Here is a 20,231-nt window from a genome sequence, read left to right on the forward strand (position 1 = left end):
TGCTAGAAAAGGCTTCCCACTTTCTGTGTAAACAGAGCTGCGCCTCTGAGGGAAGTTATTTTTCCCTGTGTATTTAGTCATGGCAGGCTTTGTTGTAAAACATTGATTCAGGCTTTGTCCTAACAAATTTTCTTAAGGTTGAACGTAAATAAGCTTGAAGCCCTTGGCTTTTGAACTGCAGCATCGCGTGGGGATGTCTGCAAGGGCTTATAAAAGGTGTTAGAGCCAGAGCTACGCTCAGATTCAGTACAAATCTAGATAAAAGCCTGTGAAAAGAGGACTCTGGTGGCCTTGATAATGTGCTCTATGGGTATTTCTCCAGGTAAGAGCTCCTTTCGGAGTGTGTTTTCTGACCTGAGTGGGACTGTCTGCAGTTGGTGACATTCCCAAGAGATGCACCAAGGTATCTGGGCTGTGCTGCCATTAACAGCTAATGCAGCTTTTTGATGTAGTTTAGAAATTCAGGTCAAAATCCCTTTTGAACTCGCTTGTGTCTGAGATTAAAGGAGAGTAGGGTGACACATCCGCATCGAGAACTGTGGCTTGTGTTGAGCAAGATGCAGAAAACGTGGATCTTGCCTTCAGGAGCTTGCTATTTCAAGAACTGCAAATGTTCTCCTAGAGCTTCAGTTAATTTGCATCGGACCGTGCTGTGGACTGTATTTGCTTCCCCATTTCTATGGCAATTTTTAAAATATTAGCTTTGCTAGCTGAACACCTAGTGAAACATCTATGACTTAAAATGTTCATTTCCCCCTTGCAAATCACAGTTGCCTGAACTGTATTAAGTAATTCAGACATACTGTATCTCTTCATATGTTTCAGATTCATGTTTGGCTTATTTTGTTCTGTGCTTGTGCAAATTTTGTAATAATGCGGGCTTTTGAAGCCTTAAGGTAAGTTGGTAAAGCTACTTTAATTTATTTGGGGCTTCTTGCTAGGTTAATATTGATGTGTTGTGGTAATGTTCCCTTCCACCACTGGTCTTGTCAAACCTCAGATCAGTGGTGACGGCCCTGTCAGCGCTCTGAGATGTGTTTGAGGGTACCCCAGGTCTCCACGGCAAGTTGTGTTTGGTGAAAAGATGCTTTTATTTGAGTTGGTTGTGAAGGGACGATGTTAGGAGGTGTTCTGCTGCCAGGCTGCCTCGTACCAGAGATGTAAAAGCAAGGGGCTGTTGCTGAATGCTGCAAATCATTACCAAAAATACACGATAACCTTAGCAAAGTCCATATTTTGTGATATATGTTCTGCCTAAGCAAAGCTCCCTGTGAAGCTGCAGAAATTATTGCTCTTGCAGACAGACCATACAGTTAGTAATGGCAAGTGACACATTTCAGTGGGCAAAAGATCATCTCTGGTTTGCTGAGCGATTTTGGGTTTTCTGGATAAAAAGCAGCTCATAAATGTAAAAATCCTGCTGTTAAGTCACAGTGACTATGGGAAAAAACTGTCCATCCCAAAACTTTTTACATGGGGGAATCTGTGATACGTATTAATCGTTATGGCCAGCTTTTTATCATGCTGGAGAGCCTGCAATGATATGAGTGATTTAGCTGCACTTTAACAAAGGATCACGAACCCCTTAGGTACAGTTATCCTTGTGGTGAGCTTCCAGGGGATGGGGCTGAGCACATGCAGGGTATCAAGGCTATTAAAAAAAGCATAATTCTGCAAAAGGCAAACATTTTCAGTGAATCTATGTTTTTTCTTGTCACTGGTATCAGATGCACATCGGATCCTTTTGCCAGCATGTGAAGGCACCTGCCCAAAACACCTTAAATGAGAAAACCAAATAGCAGCTACTTCTGTACCATTGTTGTTGCATCCATTCTGCAATTATTTTGTTCAATTCCTCCGTCAAGCAGCCACCTTTAATCTGTCCTGTTGAATGCAAGCTCTTCCTGCATTTGTTTTTAGGCTGGCTGTTTTCTTTCCTCGTCGTGACTGCTGCTGGGGACTCCTGAAAACCTCCTGGACCTTCAGGTTTCAGAGCCGTGGCAACCCATTCTGCTGACACCGATGCACGTTGCGGCTCGGGAGGGGACACGTGGGATGCTTTAGCCCTCTCAACCTGATTCTTGGGTGCTGTGGAATCCCAGGGTTTCGTAATACGTGATAATAGGTGGTTTGCCCCCCTCTTGTGCCCGGTACGATGCCAGGCTGTGCTTACCAGTTAAAGGGGTGCCTATTGGGGTGGTGGGAGTGCTCTTGTTTGGGATGTTAACAAAGGGAGATCTTGGGCTGCTGGGGCAAGCTGAGTTTTTGATTAAGAGGTAGGGATGAATTTGAAATTAGCCCAATTTCGCTGAATTTTTATTTGCTTATTAGCATAATGTGGATTTGACTTCCATTCTTTTGTCTTCTCTTAGTATCTAATACCTAGTATTTTTAAGCCTCACTAAACAACTAGACTTGAGATATGGCATATAGAATAGATAGCCCTTGCTTTTCTCAGTAGTGATGCATCCCTAACTTGCAGTGCTTTTGCTTCTCATTCTGCATTGCCTTCTTCATTAGCTGAAAAAAAAATTCTAATAAAGGAAGGCAAATTCTCAAAATGTGTGGAAACAGCAGCAAATCCTCATGAAGCCTGCTGGGTGGGTCAAACTCTAGCTCTTGTGAAATCTATTTTAAATTGAACTGCTGGGTTGTATTTTCCTGTAGGTGGCTCAGTTGCTTATGAGGTCTGCTCAGTGGTGTTGTTGCTCCTGTTTGCAACCCCTCACACTGAGGTGTGTGGGTCTTCCCTGTGGCTTTAGCCCTATTTCTTTGTCCTTTAAAGCCTTGGTGTTGAAGGGGATGCAGAGCAGTCCTTCCTGGTTTATAATAATAGGGTTGCAATCGCCACCACCCTATGGGCTGTTTTGCACGCTCGTATCGCTGAAGAGGAAAGTATTTATCCTTCCCATCTGCTTTACCTCCTGTAAATTTAAATGAATCCTCTGTTGCTCACTTTAAATGACATTGCTGTTTTCTGGGAGCTGGTTGGGATTTTCCCCCACCAAGATGCTGGTTAATGGGAGAAATGTGTTTAGCAGAAGCTTTAGCGCCAGGAGAACAGCTCTCCCAGTGCTCACTGCCAGCAACATATTGACAGTGAATAAAAGAGACGCTGTCTAGACTGCCAGTCACCGAGCTAACAACGGCTCCGCGGAATTTTGAGCAACGAGAAGACACGCTGCCTCAAAGTCAGCCCCACCTTGAAGCTGACGTTTGCCTCTTTTCCGGGCTGTGGCGATGCCCTTCGACACATGCGTCTTGTGCTTGTGGACCCTTAGGCACCGTTCTTCTCACCGTCCTCATTGCACAGCGTGACGGAGGGGTATGTGGTCTTATATTTGCAGAGATTGACGGGTGTTTGCCCTCCCTAGTTAATATCTTCTGCTAAAAAACCCCAGTGATAAATTCAGCTGCGTTCTGAATTTATATGCTCAAGCCCTCTTCATGGGTGTCGAGGCAAGTGCTTAAGCTCCGTGCTTGCTTTTCATAAGTCTTGCTCTTCTCCATCACCCTTTTGTGTTTTGATTAATGTGTCTTTGTTTCCAGCTCACCTGTCAAAATTAAAACAGAGCTTTTGGTGCTATCTGCATATTCATCTTAACTCTGGAGAGGCAGTGGCCTAATTTCTTCAGTGCAGGTCAGGGAGCCAGAAACCTCCAGTATTGTAATCCCAGTGCTGTCGAGGGCTTGCTTGACCTCGGCTTCTCGGTGCTTTTGTTCCTTTACCTATAAAATGGGGTTAATTACCACTGTGGCGCTTACGAGCCAGGCGCTGGGACACCCACAGATGCTGCACTTTTGTAATGTGTGAAGGCGTTTAAGGTTGTGTTGGGCAGGTACGTGCTAATGTGGCCAGAGGGTTTTCTGGCTGGGTGTATCTCTATTGATGTAAACTCCTTTTTTGCCACCATTGAGAGAGAGAAAATATTTTCTATATTGTTGCTATTGCTGTTTAGCAAACAGATCTGCCTTTAAATTCTCTTTGGTGTGATCCAGCCCTGCTCCTGGGCAATATTTGCTAGATGGTTAACTCTGTAGTTGGCAGCTTTCATCAAAGGCTTTGCACCGGGAATTACACAAACTAGTTTGAAGGTGGTGTACAAATTTATTTGATGTGATTAGGTGAGTGGACATTGCAAAAACACACTTTTATTGTTAGACACGCAATACATGTTACAGCTGAGCAGCTCATCTGCTAGGAGTTAAGATCGGGAGGACAGCATCATTTGCAGTGCTCAAACACTGATAATGTCCATGTCAAGATGGTATTAGATATCTTGGTACCCTGCTTGCTAACAAAGATAAAAACATTGCATCAGCGACCTGCTGCGAAGTCAGCAGTCTGTCTGAAAGCTGTGGATATCGATTTAGATTAAACCTTGGCTACCAAGCCTACGCTAATACATGGCTTTTTCCAGTGCATCCTTCTTTTTTGGCCTGGAAGTCAGTATCCTTGAGCTCATCTTCACTTCAGATGAAATGTCTCAGGGCTGCTTGTGACTTGCATTTCTTAGTTGACAGAGGAATGTTGTGGTTTGTGAATTTAGGCTGCAGAATAACTTTTGTTTATTGCAAAAATGAAATTCTTCCATACTCCTCCTCCTCCACATGCATGTGCTAAGCCAAAGACCATGCTGTGGGGGGGAACCAGAGGCTTGAAAGGGAGCGCTTGCCTGACAAGTTGCCTCGCTGGTAAACCCTGACCTTGACCTAGCGTTTGCTTAACTTAATTTTCCTGAGCGCTAAAATTTCATTCTTTGTTCCTGCAGCAAAACATTAAGCCTGAATTTTGCAGCAGTGTTGGAAACCTAACTACTGACTGGTTGTCGTACTGCTTAAAGCAACAAGAGATTGCCTGATTTACATGGACAGCATTGCAGCATGGGTATTAACACTGATTATTTAAGTCTCTTGAAGTGCTAGTAGTTTCTGAAGGCAGTCGTGTGGAGCAGTGTGTCTGTCTCTCCATGGGCTTTTGCCAGGATTGGTTTTTTGGAAGCAAGGCTTATGGAGTTTGCTTTCTCTCTCACACTAATTCCTGATCCTGTTGCCCCTTTCTGCCTGATTCATCAAAAGGATAAAGGTCTCAAAGATCCTAAGTTCCTGCAAGTTTCACAGGACAGGAAAGGGAGAGGAAGGACCCCGCTGAAGGCAAGAAAGCTCAAAATCCTGGAGACCAGAGGAACTACCAGGGAGGAAAAAGGTCCGACCACCCCCCAGTCCAGTTGCTGCAGGCGGCAGAGGCTCACCCACAAGTGATGCATTGGTAGGAAATGACATTTTGCTGCTTCCCGAGCTGCCTGTTTTGCTGCCTGAGCTGGAGGAGGTGGATGTGATCCAGGGCTTTCCCGGCCAAGGAAGTCGTGCGTCGGGTCGGATTCTGACACTTGCTGCAGGCTGCTTTCCTGTGGCAGTGTTTGCTTGACACGTGGGCACCTCGGGGACTGCGGTTTCCTCCTTGTGGGCAGCAGTTTAGTGGGAATTGTGCTGTAAGCAGCTGTTTGGATTCGTCGGGTTATACTGTGCAAAGAAAAGGTTTTATTTAAAAAAAATAAAAATGCAACTGCACTGAATAAGCATCTGATGCAGCCTGTCAAAAAATCAGGAATTAAGTCACCCAATATGTTTGGGTACCTCCTAGTTTTGTTAGCAAACCCTTCTCTAAGATATTTCCATGCTTTACGTATAATTATTTTGCCTGAGCAGGTTTTCTGGGCTGTTTGGGCATAGAAATGGACATTGGCCTGTATGGAAGTATAAATACAGAAATTATGTTTCCGCATTGTGTTTTCAGACTTATTTTCTGTACCATCAAAACGGGACTGGTTTTTAGATCAGTAGCATGTGTTTTCCTTGTGGTTCAGCTGTAAATTTGCCTTTGTTTGCCTGAAACCTTTATAGAGATTAACCAATTTTAGCGGCTTTGGTAAGTTTCAGAAATGTCTGTAGAGGAAAGTAAGGAGTGCTGTGTCACTTTTACAGGCTGTCCTCAAAATAATTAATTTAACTGTAGCTTTCCAAGTGCTGCCTCTGAGGTCCAGACCTGCTGCTCTATCAACGAAGGAAGGAGGTGACAATTATTTCCAGAGTCTGCCGTTGTGGGTTTGCTTGGTGTTATAGGAGTTCTTGATGATGAATCATCACAGATGGGTTTGGATAGGTACTGAGAATCACATCAGATGTTTTTATCTGGGCAGCCGCTGTGTAAACTGTTTATCTTCAGACAGTGTATGTTGCAACAGGAGAAGCATCTACATGTTTTCTTGTAAAATCCTCTATTTTCAAGTCTCAAAGCCTTTTATTTGCTTGTTTAGGGATCATTTTCGTTTTCTGGCTGGCATGCAGTTTTGCCTTCATTTTGAAATGAATCATGATTATTTGTTTTGCTAGAAAAAGTTCAGGCAAGAATAATTTTAATTAACGGTTTGCAGGGAGTCAGTAGAGGGAGTGTGTGAGCCCGAAATACTACTTATTTACGGCCCTACAAAATTTAGGGTGGTTTCAGTAGAGGGGATGAATTGTAAGAGCACACCTAGATACAGACCCAGCCAATTATTGCACCTGAGCAGAACAGTTTTCCAAACAGGCCAAATTTGTGTCACAGTTACTGGAATGACCCATTCCATGTTTGGAGAACCCCAGCTAGGGTTGATATTCAGATTTCCTAATTTTTGGCTTGGTTGGAGGGATGTAATGTTGTTGAGCGATTACTGAGATTTCGGAGTTGGAGGCATGCACATGGAGGCTTGAATTTTTATCAGGGAAACCCAGAGAGCATGGTGCTTTGTGTATAGATGCCTGGCCCACCCAGATCACGTTTTTAACCTAAGGGTAAATGTATTTAATGCCCAGTGTGATTAAATTGGGGTTCGTTGCCCAATAGCATGTGTGTGAGCTCAAGTGGTACCTAAATAAGTAATGTAACAGCTTCTTTTGTGCTGCTAGTGCTTATCAAGCCAGGTTTCAACAGGTTTTAAACAACTTAAGCTGTTTTAAGGGTAATAATGCAGTAAAAAGAAACTCAAAAGTCTTCAAATCCCATTTATTAGGGATACATCTGGGGGGGGTTGTTGGATGTTGGAGATCTCGGCTTGTTCAGTGGCGTTCTGCAGGGATATCTGGAGGTGGACTTCATGCCTTTGCTTTTTGGTCTTGTTCTTGATTTGTTAATATTTTATTAAGATTTTAGGCCAATTCTGAGGTTTTGTCCTGTTTATTCCATTAGCAAATTCAAATGACAGATTTGGCTGTGTACACCTGAAGTGCAGTGTCATTAAACTCTGCTGTTTCCTTTTGTTCGGATGAACCGTACATTAACGACAAGTATATAAAACATGTGCTACCTGGGTTTGTATTCCTATAATAAATCCAGAATAAACCTCATTTTCTTCTTCATTTTTCAGTGCTTTAATTTTGTAGGAAGATAGATTAGGCAGAATTTATTTTTAAGTTGTTGTGCTGTTTGTGTAATAAATCTTGCTGCGTAATGTTATATTACTACTATTTTTTTTTCCTGAAAGCTTAGAATAAAAATGAGCAGGAATATGGAATAGCTGAGGGTCAGCCTGTCATCATTGGGGTGGGAGGGATTTCTGGTAACTCTCTATACCTTTTTATTACAATAATATCAATTAAAATTCAGTTGTAATCGTGCTGTTTCATTACAGTATGGTACAGGTTATATGGCATTGTAAAATGCAGTCACGTAATTTTGAATTTGTCTCTGGAATCTCTATAAAAATACTGGTTTAACAGGCAAAACACGTGGCAGGGAGCTAGTACTGAAAGATATATATTTGACTTTTCAAACTTGCAGATGGAATTTAGGAAACCTTTATTTTCATGGGTGAAGCTAGGTCTTATATGAAAGAAAAAAACAATTTCCTGTTGAAAGGCAGCTAAAGGAGGCGGAGGGGGGGAGGAAAGCTGTGCCTCAAAGAACTTGTAATTGCCTGTTTTGCAGGGATAAGGAGAAAAGCATGGTGCAGGTATCCCCGAGGTCTCACTTGTTCATCTGGGCGTGATGCTGGTGCGGCAGCGCATACAGGATATTGCTCATCGTTCGGTTTCCCAGAGGCTTTGTTTTCTTTTTTGACTAAAATCTGCTTTTTTTCCACCGTTGAACTTGTCTAGCAGTTGATTTTCAAATGCATCAGCTCTAAATGGTGCAAGTTTTGGAGGACTAGAAATGTCATCTTATTTAACGGTGTTTATCCCTACTCCAAATCCTGTAGCTCCCGGAGACTTTTTACTCCGTGTGCCATTGCTTTCATAAAACAGTGTGCGTCTGCCTAGGAAATAGTACTTTATTTTTCCTCTTTATCTCTAGAAAAGGGCTCGAGGCTTCTGTAGAGCAACTTATAGTAGCAAAAGCCAAATTGGAGTGGGGGAAGCTGCCATTGAAGTCCTTAATGGCACAGCTGCATGAGACAAACAATAAAATATTGTGCAAAAATAATCCTTTCAAATACAGACAGGAATTTTTTTCAAGGAAAGCAGCCTAAGACTTATTATTAAATGTGTCTGTCTGATGGAATAGGCTTGTTTTTTTAAACTGGCTAAGAGAATAAGCCTAAAAGGTCTAAATGTCTCCATAAATGCTACCCTGCCATGATGGGGCTGCTGACAAGTAGAATAAGCAGTTGCAAAGTATGAGGAAGAGTCTGGAGGGGGTTAGAGGCAGTTGCTATCTTCCACCCCTAAATTAACGCCATAGCTTCTGATTGCCAAGTGCAATTAACCGTTCTGTTCTGCAGAGTCCCTTTCTCCTTCCAGCCGAAGCAGTCAGCCAGCCAGGGCTGGGTCCTTTCACACACCTTTATTATTTTTTTCCTGGGTGAGAACATAGCTTCTATGATTATGTTTGGAGAGAGTATTTTTTGTGGCATGTGAAAATGAGCATTCCCTTATGCGTAATGTGCTCTGACTCAGTACTATTGCACGGCCTCTTATTTTCATTCAAGAACTTTCCCTTGGAGGCTTTTTTTCCCCTAAAAACTGTTGACTGAAAAAAAAAAAAAAAAAAAAAAAAAGCAGCCAGGTCAAAACCCCTGCGGGTTCAAGCGCTTCTTAAAACAGCTGAGACTTGCAGAGAAGAGGAGGTAGCTCGGGATGGGAACCACTGATGCCACCCACGCCTGTGAATTGGGGTCCATGGGACCAGGAGAGATGCCTGCAGGTAGGAAAACCTTTTTGGGTTGAGAGGGGTTTTGCAGGAGCAGGCTGCTGGCTGCCTGATGTTGCTACCAGGCTTTGAGAAGTGCTTAAACCTTGTGGGTTTTTTTGCCTGCATTTAATGTTTTTCACCTGTTTGTTCCACTGCAGCAAATAATCACTTTAGCAGAATAAATAGCAGGTTCTTAAATAATTTCAGGAGGGGAAAGAGGGGAAATTCAAGTGCTCTGAAAGGAGGAAGAGAGTTATAAAATGTTTTGCCAACTGGCAAAGACACAGCTTTTAGGAAGGGCCAGGCAAATTTGATCAGTACTGGCAGAGCTCTGTTTCAATTGCCCTTCTAGTGTTTCTTTACGTGTTATTTTAAGCAGCTGCGATTCCTTCTTGGTAGGGCTTTAGGCTAATTTCTGAATGCTGTAAAACATTTCTGCTGCTGGAATATAAAGGCACTTCTCTGGGACCAGGAGACTGTAGGGTGCAAACTATAATACGATGCTTCAAGGGGCTTGTGTTGGCCTTCACAGCGATCGATCCAAACAGAACGGGGCTCCTGGATCTGTCCCGGCGAGTTAATTGAATTGCATGTACTTTTGGATGAGACATGACTGCTTAAATCCCTTCACTGCGGCTTTTTGAGTGCTTGGAGATTAATTTTAGCCTGCTTACAAACTGAAGCCCGTCTCAGTGCAAGCAGAGAGCACCTAGAGAGCCAGGATGAGTGAGAAAACACCTACTGCATCTACCCTAAATCCAAATGGGGCAGAAACACTCTGTTCTGCTCTTCAAATAACTAGTAAAAACACTGGCATGGGATTTTCTCCCATGGATCTGCTGAATAACTGGTAATAGGAGCTGGCTGGGATGCTTTAGCGCTTTCTTACTGACTGCCTGGATTTCTTTTTTGATGTTGGAGCAGGGTTACAGGACAGGGCTTTTGCTGCTTTGCAGTCTGGGGGTGGTTATTCCCAGCCTGCTGCTCCTGTGCCACAAGAGCAAAATCTGCATCCGTGATAGGTCAAGCTTGAAGAGTTATTTTGACGGCGACTTGCCTTTTGGGAGTTGAGTTTATTGCTAGTCTTGCTTTCCTTAAAAATCACACGGCGTGGGTGTGAAGACTTGGAGGGTGTGTTTTTCTTACATTCAAACATTTAGAAAACGAGGATCTAGCAAAGTAGATGCCTTTGAATATTTAGAATGTTATCAAGTGGTCTGGTAAGACCAGACAAAACTCAGCGTGGCTTCTCCATCCCCAGATCTGCATGAGCATGTGCTATTTGAGGCATCGAGGGGTTTCCCTGCTCCTCCTGCCTTTTTAAAATGGGTCTTAGAGATGCTTTTCTAACCCCCAAGCTGTTTTGCCCCTGTGATTAACTTGCTGTGTTGTGTTGTTCCCAAGCCTGCTCCAGAGGATCAAAATTGGGATTTAATAATTGGGGAAAAAAACCCTTCCTAGCTGGGCATTCATTCCTGCACTTCTCAACTGACTTCCTCCAGCAGGTTTTGGACATTATTTAGAGGGTAAATAAAAGCTGTTGGGAAACACACAGAATCTTTGCTTCTAAACCTTAATAACACAACAGATGTCTTGTGTGAACCTGTTGAGTTGAGGCTTATGTTCGGTGTTGTCACCCACAGGTGTCCCATTGTACCTGATCTGGATGCAAATGTACTTCTGATTGGTCTTTTAGCATTTTTTAGGGTGTGAAACGCCTTCTGTTCTGCCTGGGTAGATGTGTTGCTCTGTTGTCCCAAGCCATGAGATAGGGACCAACCCTCCTTCCTCCAACCTCCCTGGCTCTAGTGAAACCGCATCCTGAAGTTGGAGTACTGGGAGCCTTTGGCTTCCTGCCATGCCATGTCAAGATGGAAATTGGCACATGCGCTTCATGGTAATAGATGCTTTTACTTGGAAAAGACCCAACCCTCTTGGTTTTTTAATTATTTTTTTTAGTGCAGCTCTGCTTTTTTTTTTTTTTTTTTAGTTTTCCATTTCTTAATCTTTGGGAATTTGTGTATTATCTGCTGCGTAATGCAGTTTGCTGGCAGCAGCAGCAGTGCTTGTGTCAAAGCGTTTGGGTTTCAGCCTTTCTCTGTCATAACATTGACTCTAAGAAGGATTTCTGACACGGGAAAACGTGCTGAGCATCTGTTAGGATGATAACTCTAAGTTTAATTTTGATGTGGTTTCTACTGAAGATTGACAGCCCCATGGATTTTCTGAAGTTGCTTCATCAGGGAACCTGACAAAAGTGGAGAGTAATGCTGTCGAACATAATTTTTCTGAGCATGAATTAGTTGTCATGGTAAGCTTTTCTGCTCCGCATCTCTGCTCTCTGCTATTCCCATGGCTCTTCAGCTCAGTGTATGCTGGGATGGGAAAACCCTGGGTTTAGCTGGGGAAGATGGTAGAGTTTGCATTGCTGGAAGCTTATAGCAGCTTAGTTTATTCCTGATAGCTAGGTAACTTAAATTCCTTCCATCCATATTTTCTGTGATACTAGGAGTTTGGTAAAAATAAGATACTATATACTTGTATTTAAGTATGTTGGGCAAAAAGCCATGTCTTGTCTTCCCTCTTGAGGAGTGGGTTTGCATTCTGGGCTTGCTGCAGGTGGGATTCATCCCATGGATGGTGTTGATCTGCATCCCATCATCCTAGTCAATCTGGGACCTGGGGGTGGCTGGGCAGCCTCTGCCTTGTGGTGTCAGGAGAAACTCACGCTGAGCGATGCAAGAGCTGAGACCTTACCCTGTATTGGGTCCTTCATTACAACCTGCTGTGCTAGGAAAGGATAATAAAGGGAATTTGTAATTGCAGTTTTTTGAAAAGAAAGTCCCTGTGTTATCCTTGTGAGTTATATTGGTTTGAGCTATCGGTGCAGGTATAGTCATGGAGCCGTTACATCCCTTGGTCTTCACCCAGCAGTGTTGGAAGGGAAAACTATCGCCGCTCTCCCCAAAACAGGTCAGCTGCTTCCTAGGAAATAGGGTCCAGGGATTTGTTTTGCAGTGACAGGCATGGGTTTAACTGCACACCTTGCCAACTGGCCGAATTGGACACAGCCGCTCGTTAAGATGGATTTATTTCATGATGTATTTCTGTCATCAGTACGTTACCTTATGCTTAAGATGTTCTAAATAGCTGGAGATGCAATATTCGATATTCCAGCCTTTCAGCAGCAGTAAATCCTGTGGGTTTTTTTTTTTCCTCACCTACTGCCGGTAAGAACTACGTGCAAGTATTTAATAAAAAAAAAAAGAAACATAGGGGGGTGTTAAGGGAGAAGGGCACAGAGATTTTCCCCCCCTTGCATGCTGCTGGGAAGTTGCTTGGGGTAAAGCAGGCTTGCTGGCAAAACTGGTTTTGCGGGGGAGGAGGGGCTGCAAAGCTGTCCCTTCGATCCTATTTTGCTTTGCGTTGCTCTTGATTTGGTGTAGATCCCTTTCCCCATCGCTGCCTGGCCCTGCAGTGCAAACCAACCAGGGCCACCAGTGCAGCACTGTGATGCCTTCTCGGGCCCAGCAAGGAAGCAGGGGTTTCCTCCAGCAGGATTTGGGTTGGTTTTTTTTCTCTCTCTGGTACAGTTTGTAGGCGACAGTAGGGCTGAGAGTGGCAAGAGATTAAATGGCCTGGGAAAATGCTGCGCCAATGGAGAGTGGCTTGTTCCTAAACTGTGTTCAGCCTGCTTCAAATCTTTGCAAAAACCATGTCCTTGACTTGGAGTTTGCTGGGACAGAGCTTGACATAGACCTTTGGTGTAGCATACATGGATTGCAGATGCATTTCTGATGCTATTAATTTTCTTTGTGACCTTACTGTTGTCTTTTTTTCCCCCCTTGAAGCTGTGAAGTGGAATGCCATGGCCAGTTCCTCGGACAGTGAAGATGATGGTTTCATGGCTGTGGATCCAGAAGACGCTGTGGTCGAAGGGACGATGGAGCAAGATGATGAGCCTCATGCTGAGCTGGAGGTCGAGGAGACCAGGCATAACAGATCAATGTTGGAGCTCCCAGAAGAGGTTTTGGAATATATCCTCTCCTTCCTTTCGCCCTATCAGGAGCACAAAACTGCTGCCCTTGTCTGCAAACAGTGGTATCGACTAATCAAAGGTACAAATAGCTGTAATGCGAGTGCATTTTTTTTAATTGTGGGAAGATGGATTTGTATCTCAGCTCTCTGCCTTTTTTTAGCCTCACCTGTTGTTTTCCCCTCAAACTCAGAAATTTGACTTCTGCAAAATGCCGGAAAAATGGCTACAGCTGTGGGGGCACTTGCTTTGCTCAAGGCTAATAACAATGCAGAATTGAGCCCCTCAGCCTCTTTTGAAGTATAAAAGAGTGAAACCCCAAGAACCCCTGTGAGAGAGCAGCTCACGTTGCTTTTGAATGCTCCCCGTGCGCTGCTGATGTGCAGCACTGTTGACCTTGCATTCAGGCTTCCTCTCCACCACACAGCAGCCCCAGTTGCCAGTGTCCCATGTCTGATGTGGCTGTAATTGTGCTTCATTTGTGTCTTGCTCAGTAATTAACATTCCCAAAGTTTATGCTTTCGGCTGGAAACAAAACCGTGTCTGGTTCTTACAGCTCTGCTGAAGATAAGTGGTATATAAAATCTGCATTAGTACAGATCTACATATTCAGACTTCCTGAAAGAGTAGCCCTGAGATACAGATACTTCACCTCTGTGCAGCATTAATTCTGAAGCCTTATGGGGATATTCTAATGCTAGATATATATGATATGACAAATAGGTAGGTAAAGTTTGGACAAGGATACAAGCAAAGCTATCTGCTTTGGTATTTTTTTAATACATTGGATGATTTCTGTTTCTGTTGGAGACACGTGTTTTGATTACAAGCTTCATTAAAAAACAAGCAGTTTAAGAAGAGACCACAGTTAAATCTGTAGGAAATGAGGCACGCTGCTGCACGAGGGCAACTTGTTTCTTCTGGAAAACACAGAGCGGGTGTCAGGTGAGAAAAAATGCCTTTGGCAGGTGTGTGGGGTGATGTCTAATTTGTGAACTTCTCCGCACATGTGAAGCATTGCTCAGATTCCAGGCATTTTCTGCCTTGCCCAGAGTTTAACAGGCTGGAGGTTAAAAAAAACACAGCTACTTCAGAAGTGAGCATTGCACAAAATTAGTCTTTTTGCATAATTTTGGGTCAGCAGCAGCCCACACCCCTGTTGAAAGATTTTTCAAGTGTCCACAGCCCTCAAGTTGCTGCTTGGGCGCTCTTTCTCACACATGCTTGTTCCTGGAGCAGCCTTAAGAGATGCAAAGGAAGCAGCTGGAATGAACAAGCACCTGGTGATTCACCCCAAAAGAGACTGTGGGAAACATCCCTGGAGTGGAGGGGAGGGATAAGCAGCCTGAGGCACAGTGTGGCATGGGAGTGAGTTGTCCAAGTCTCAGGGGATGAGTGGTGCTGGGCGGCTGTGCCATTTTTGTGGCAATTATAGCAAAAAAAGGGAGTATAATTGCTAACCTGCACTCTGTGAAGCAGAGAGGTCACTTGAGGTAAACGCTTGATTTGTTTTCTTCTGGTTTATTTTTCCTGTTTGTCAGGATACATCTGCTATGAAATACTATAGTTCACATTACGTTTCCCGCACGACTCTCGGGGACCAGCTGCTTGAGGACCTCAGGCTTCATTTTTTTTTTTTAAAAACTTCCTGCTTTATGTCCCAGAGTGTGACTTCTTGCTGGGGGTGTTCTTGGCACAGGGCTTTCATGAAGCAAATCCTTGGGAAAAAGTCTTGACAGGTTGTGGCATCCTCAGAGTGAGGGCTGCCATAGCATAGCGGATGCCGCCAAGCATCTGCTGAGCCACTGCAGTCGTAAATCTTCACCAGAACCTTTTCCTTCCACAGAGAGTAGTCTCTGGCCCCTCTCAGCACAAACGCAGACACATGTACTCCATACACAGAATTAATTGCAGCTCTGGGACTGGCCTGCTCTGCGGAGGAGCTGTTGTCGGCCAGATCTGCTCCCTTACACAGCTAAGGAGGAGTATTTTCACCTAAGACACACTGACTTTTATCACTGATGTCTCCCCTCTCGTTTATTTTAGATTCCCATGCAGTAGCTGTGTGTGCACTCTTAAAAATTCATTATTGCACGTTATTTATCCTCAAAGGTCCATTAAGGGAAGGGTAGCTGCTCTTCTGGGAGTGTGATTAGGGGACAGCAGGCTTGCTTTGTAGCAGAGAAGGCTGAAAACCAGCTCTGCGAAGTCATCACACCTGCTTACGTTTCACAAAGGCTTTGCTTTACCAAGCTAGAGCTGACAGATATTGGAAATGCAGTGAATCAGTTCAGTGAATGCTGCTGATTTTCCACATTTGCAGTGTCCCTATTCTTTATTCTCTTTAATCCTCTGAATTTCCACCAGCATATTTATGATCTAAGTACAGGGGTTCTTTATAATTGCTGTCATGCTGCTTGTGCAACTGTGCAGGCACGGTTTGTTCCTGACGTGCCCCAAATTTTGCTAACGTCTTGTTTTTCCCTAGGTGTGGCCCATCAGTGTTATCACGGCTTTATCAAAGCAGTGCAAGAAGGAAATATTCAGTGGGAGAGTCGCACTTACCCCTACCCTGGCACCCCCATCACGCAACGCTTCTCGCACAGTAAGTAGCTGCTGGGAAAAGCTCTGCTTGCCCTGATTTGCAACAGGAAGCTGCAGCCAAGGGGTTTGTGCTGCATCGCTTGGGATGTAGCAGTGCTGCACGTGCCTGTCGCTGCAGCAATTTCAGTGGGTCAGTGTAACACACAGATCTGCCAACACAAGCACTTTGCACAAGAATAGGGATTTGGTAGCTGCTAATCATGGTTATTGGCTCGTTGCTCCTAGGAAATGTTAACAGAGCTAGGGTGGGATTTTGGCTTTATGGTTTTGCAAATTTTACACGCAGGCTTCTTTCCGCAGCTCCCCTTTGAGTCTGAGCTTTGTGTCCTCTTCAATAGAAACCTCACTTAGCCACTAGACTCAAGTCATTACCATCAAAGCCAATGAGTTTGCATACCTACAGTGCTCAGGGATGTACGCTGGCTGCTTTTACAGCACGTCATCTTCTACATCTGTGAGTAATCTAATTTGAAGGAGGCTGAGTGTGGCTTGCTTCAAAATAAAACAGAACTGCACATGAGAAGCAAGTGTATTTGCTGATAGAAGTAAGCGATTTAGTCAACAATGCCACTTAACGTATGGGTGAATTTTTGCCCTGCTTCCAAGTTTCTGGAACAGAACAGAAAAGCGTTTCCCTTAGGGAAAGATACTCAGATAAAACTTGTTATTTGTACTGCAGTAGCATCAAGCTGCCTCAGCCCGCTCTGCCAGGTGACATAGTCGAATATGACAAAAATTCAGTCCTTGTGGCTTTGTCACTGGGTCTGAGCCCTCTGGGAAGCAGTTATTCCGGGGAGCAAATTTCATTTTTCTAAAGGTAAATAAACACGGTGTAAGCCATGTGACTCCAAGCAGGCATAAAATTTTCATATTCCCAAGTAATAATTTATGAAGCAACCGATGCATAGCCTCCTGCCGAGACAAGTCCAGGAGACACTGTGGGAAGCTCTGGTGAAGTCACTGGGCTCTTCAAAGATTTCCTTGTCCTCCTAAAGAATAAAAAGGGTACCACTGTTCATAGCTTGTTTTTAAGCAGCTGTGTTGGTAAAGTGCTTATTAATGACTTGCAGATTTGCATGTATTTTCCCTTCAATTTTTGCAGCCTTTTTGCAACTGGTGAGTTTTAAGGCTAGCTAGAAACTACCTGAGAAAGGCCCAAATATTGCACCAAAGACTGCTGTGTGCTCTTTAATTTATTCTACTGCCCACCAGGGGCTTCCTCTGAGCGTGCTGCAGTTACACTCTATCCAAAAAGAGTTGTCTTACTAAAGCCAGTGCCCTCGGAGCACGTAATCTCTATTAGCCTCGCTATTTGACAGTGGCTCTGGTCAGCCCTCGGTCGCTACAGAAGCGCTATTAATGCACTTTATGTGCAGAAAGCTAATCTGGATTAACTTGTTTGCTGACTTAAACTGATTTTTTTTTTTAAGCAGTTCTCCAGATCTGTGGTATCTGCTTTCCCTACAACAAAGTGTTGCATGTTTGTGGGTGGATTCCATATTAAACCGAGGCTACAAGTGATTAATTGCAGAAATTCAAACTGAATCTCTAAACCTATGACCTAAAATACTGAGATTCGGAGAGCTGAGACGAAGTAAGAACAGGTTTGGGGAGGGGGAGGTGAGGGAGTACTCACAAAGCCCTTTTTTAGGGTTGTGAGGGATTTGCCAGGTTTTGTGGGAAGACGTCATCTACCAGGCACGAGTCATTTGAAGTCAACAGGCAACAGTAGCTGGCATGAAAGAAGTGGCTAGGACTATCTCTCTTCTAAGATTTATTAGAAATATCCCAGAAGTGCTCATATGGAGCATAAAAGGACAAGTGAGAGAATTTTAGATAGTTAGAGGTCACTATGTCTTCTATCAGTTCTGAAGAGAGTAATAGAAAAACTGTTTGATAAGGAGTAATTAATGGAAGTTACTGTCATCTCGTGGGGAGGGAACATTTGGCAGGTCCTTGACCAGACAACTGATAATAAACTTTATGGATAGGCTGTAGATTTTCTAAAGGATTTCATTGAAGCTGCAGAACATGATACAATATTAATTATGCTATTTTTTAGATAGAAATGTACAGGAAGAAATACTTCATGGATAGGTTTTTTGAGCTGAATACCAGGTGTAATGTTTGCGGTAGTCATCTAATTCTTTTTTAGCCCTAACGTACGAGCCTACAAATATCATAGCAGGGCAATGACTCATGTGGTTAAATAACTGGCCACAATCAGAAAGCGATGTCAGGAGGCACAGGAATGCAGAAACGGAAAAGCAGCAGAGGAATGCCGACCGTTGTGCCAGAAATATTGATCCTTTGATGGGAGAGTGACTAATTTTAAATACTGATTATTTTTTTTCCGTGCAGTCTGGGAAGCACGGCACCAACATGACGACTAATTAAAGCAATTTCGTGGGTTTACCCTGAGAGGCAAGGGAGAGGTAAAAGCTGGAATGTTGTTTGTTTTACAGGATGGGCTGCTTTTCTACCAGAGCTATGGCTCTTCATATCACCTAGCTTTGCTCAATATATCACTGCCTTTTGTCTGCACAGAGTGGCTGCACTGCAAGGAGCAGGAAAACAGTATTTTAGAGAATAAGGAGATAGATGTGGGATTTTATTTTTTCCCCTGAAGATGTGGAGAGCTGGGCTTTCAGAGGTCTGGTGCATTTTTATCATGCCGCAACTTGCAGCGTAGTTGGTGTAAACGTCTGTGCCAGCCAGCGGGACCGGGTGCTTTCATCTGCAGCCCTGCCTCCTCAGCGCCGCCATCCTGCTGGCTCTTGTGCCAAGCGCAGTTGGGCGCAGAGAGGTTACCTCCAAAACCCAGCCCCGCGTTGAAGGAAACGGTGCCAGCAGCTCAACGTACAATGCTTGCAGCATCGGCTTGGCAGGGTCCTCCTGGGAACGCCAACACCAAGGGCTGTCAACTTTTAGCTGCAAAGCTGCGGTGCTGTTTTCAGCTGAGGGCTGTGTAGCAATGGGATTTCAATAGCCAAGCTGACTTTTTTTCCCCTCTCTCTGATGGGGAATACGACCTTTGAACTTGGATGGGTTACTTTATTTGATGTACGCGAAGTTTAAAAAGTCAGTGCCCTTTAATTATCGCAAAGGGCATGTGCTTTGCATTCAGTTTTCCCTTCCCAGTTGATCTCTATTTCAGTTATCTCACGCTCTGGGTGAACGTCTCTGATGCTTTGTTATGCAGCACAGAGGAGAAACAGGAACGTGTTCAAAACAAGCTGGCTCTGTGGTCTGTTTAGGTACCAGTGTCTTCAAACATCAGAAATATTTACTCTCTTCATTTCCAGTTACAAAGATATGCCATCTCTGCAATACTGAAACTCTGGGGGACACTAAATTTTACTGGGACTTTAAAAAAAAACAAAAACCAACCCAACTAAAAATACCTCCAGTGTTTTCCACCCAAAAAAGAGTTAAAGGCACTGGGGACTTGCACCTTCCTCCCCTGATTTATTCTACACCTTTGCAAGGCTGGTATAAACTGGAGTTTTCAATTGTGCTTCCTCCCCCCCCCTAATTTTTTTTCCCAAATTGATCTGTCTTCCTTGGCTTCAGAAGCTTTAAATGGCTTGCTAAGAAGTAGGAAAGCACAGTTTAAATTATTTTGGTCTAGGATTAAAATACATGCCACGCGGACGTCATGGTGCCTGTCTGGCTGGCTTGGTTTTTAAATCCAAATAGAGGAGAAGAATGCTGCCACCTCCCCTCAAAAAAAATAAATGAGCTGTGCTGTGGTGTTAAAGCTGTGCTTGCCAAGCAAGGGTTTGGCATGGGGAGGAGGTAAGAGGCTCTCAACCTGTCATGGTTTAAGTAGCGATTAGATTTCTAAGGAGACTAAACCTTTCAAGAAAGGTTAAGTAGAAAAACCACAGCATTGCTTTGCAGCAGGTTTTAATTGTATGTGCTTAGTGAAGTGCTGGCTGGTGCCTTCCTGGGTGGAGGTGATGTTGCAGCCTACAAGGGGTCTTACCATGTAAAAATGATACAGGGTTGAATCTTCAGGAGTAGGTAAAGCTATAAAAATGCTCTTAATCATTATTTCTTCCTCAAACCCATCCCAGGTAAATCCTCTACACCACTGTTTATATATTCTCCACTCCAAACAGAGCTCCGAAGTGATGTGCTGTGGCGTATAAGTGTGTATTACATTAGTTTGGCAAGATGTGGGTTGGGATGAAGACAGTTCAGTTGCGCGTAAGGGCGTCGCGTGGATGCACACGGGGCAGAGCTGGGTGGTCTCACCCTCTGAGCACATCCAGTGTATCCAGCTCCCCCATTCCCACTGTGTGGTCAGCAAAGCGCCCTGGACTTGTCACTAAAAGCCAAGGGCATGAGGGCTGCTGGCTTTTCAATAGGGGATCTGCATGACAAGCCCCAGGTCAGACAATGGGACCCTTGGCAAAG

At 44.0% G+C, this 20,231-nt stretch overlaps 1 protein-coding gene across 6 annotated transcripts in view; it reads left to right on the top strand.

The window, feature by feature from the left end:
- Positions 1-20,231, top strand: part of FBXO42 (F-box protein 42) — a 50,096-nt gene that overhangs the window by 2,795 nt on the left and 27,070 nt on the right. For 2 of the 6 annotated variants that reach the window (XM_075027584.1, XM_075027583.1), the window contains exons 2-3: positions 13,021-13,287; positions 15,694-15,810. In XM_075027584.1, coding sequence (XP_074883685.1) covers positions 13,038-13,287; positions 15,694-15,810 — 367 coding nt within the window. In that variant the 5' untranslated portion in view covers positions 13,021-13,037. Of the gene's footprint in view, positions 1-2,139; positions 2,151-2,798; positions 3,326-4,848; positions 5,270-13,020; positions 13,288-15,693; positions 15,811-18,170; positions 18,245-20,231 lie in introns of those variants that run through there. The other 4 variants (XM_075027588.1, XM_075027586.1, XM_075027585.1 and 1 more) reach the window with 4 other exon arrangements.

This window comes from Buteo buteo, chromosome 5, assembly GCF_964188355.1.
Source record: "Buteo buteo chromosome 5, bButBut1.hap1.1, whole genome shotgun sequence".
Lineage (NCBI taxonomy): Eukaryota > Metazoa > Chordata > Aves > Accipitriformes > Accipitridae > Buteo > Buteo buteo.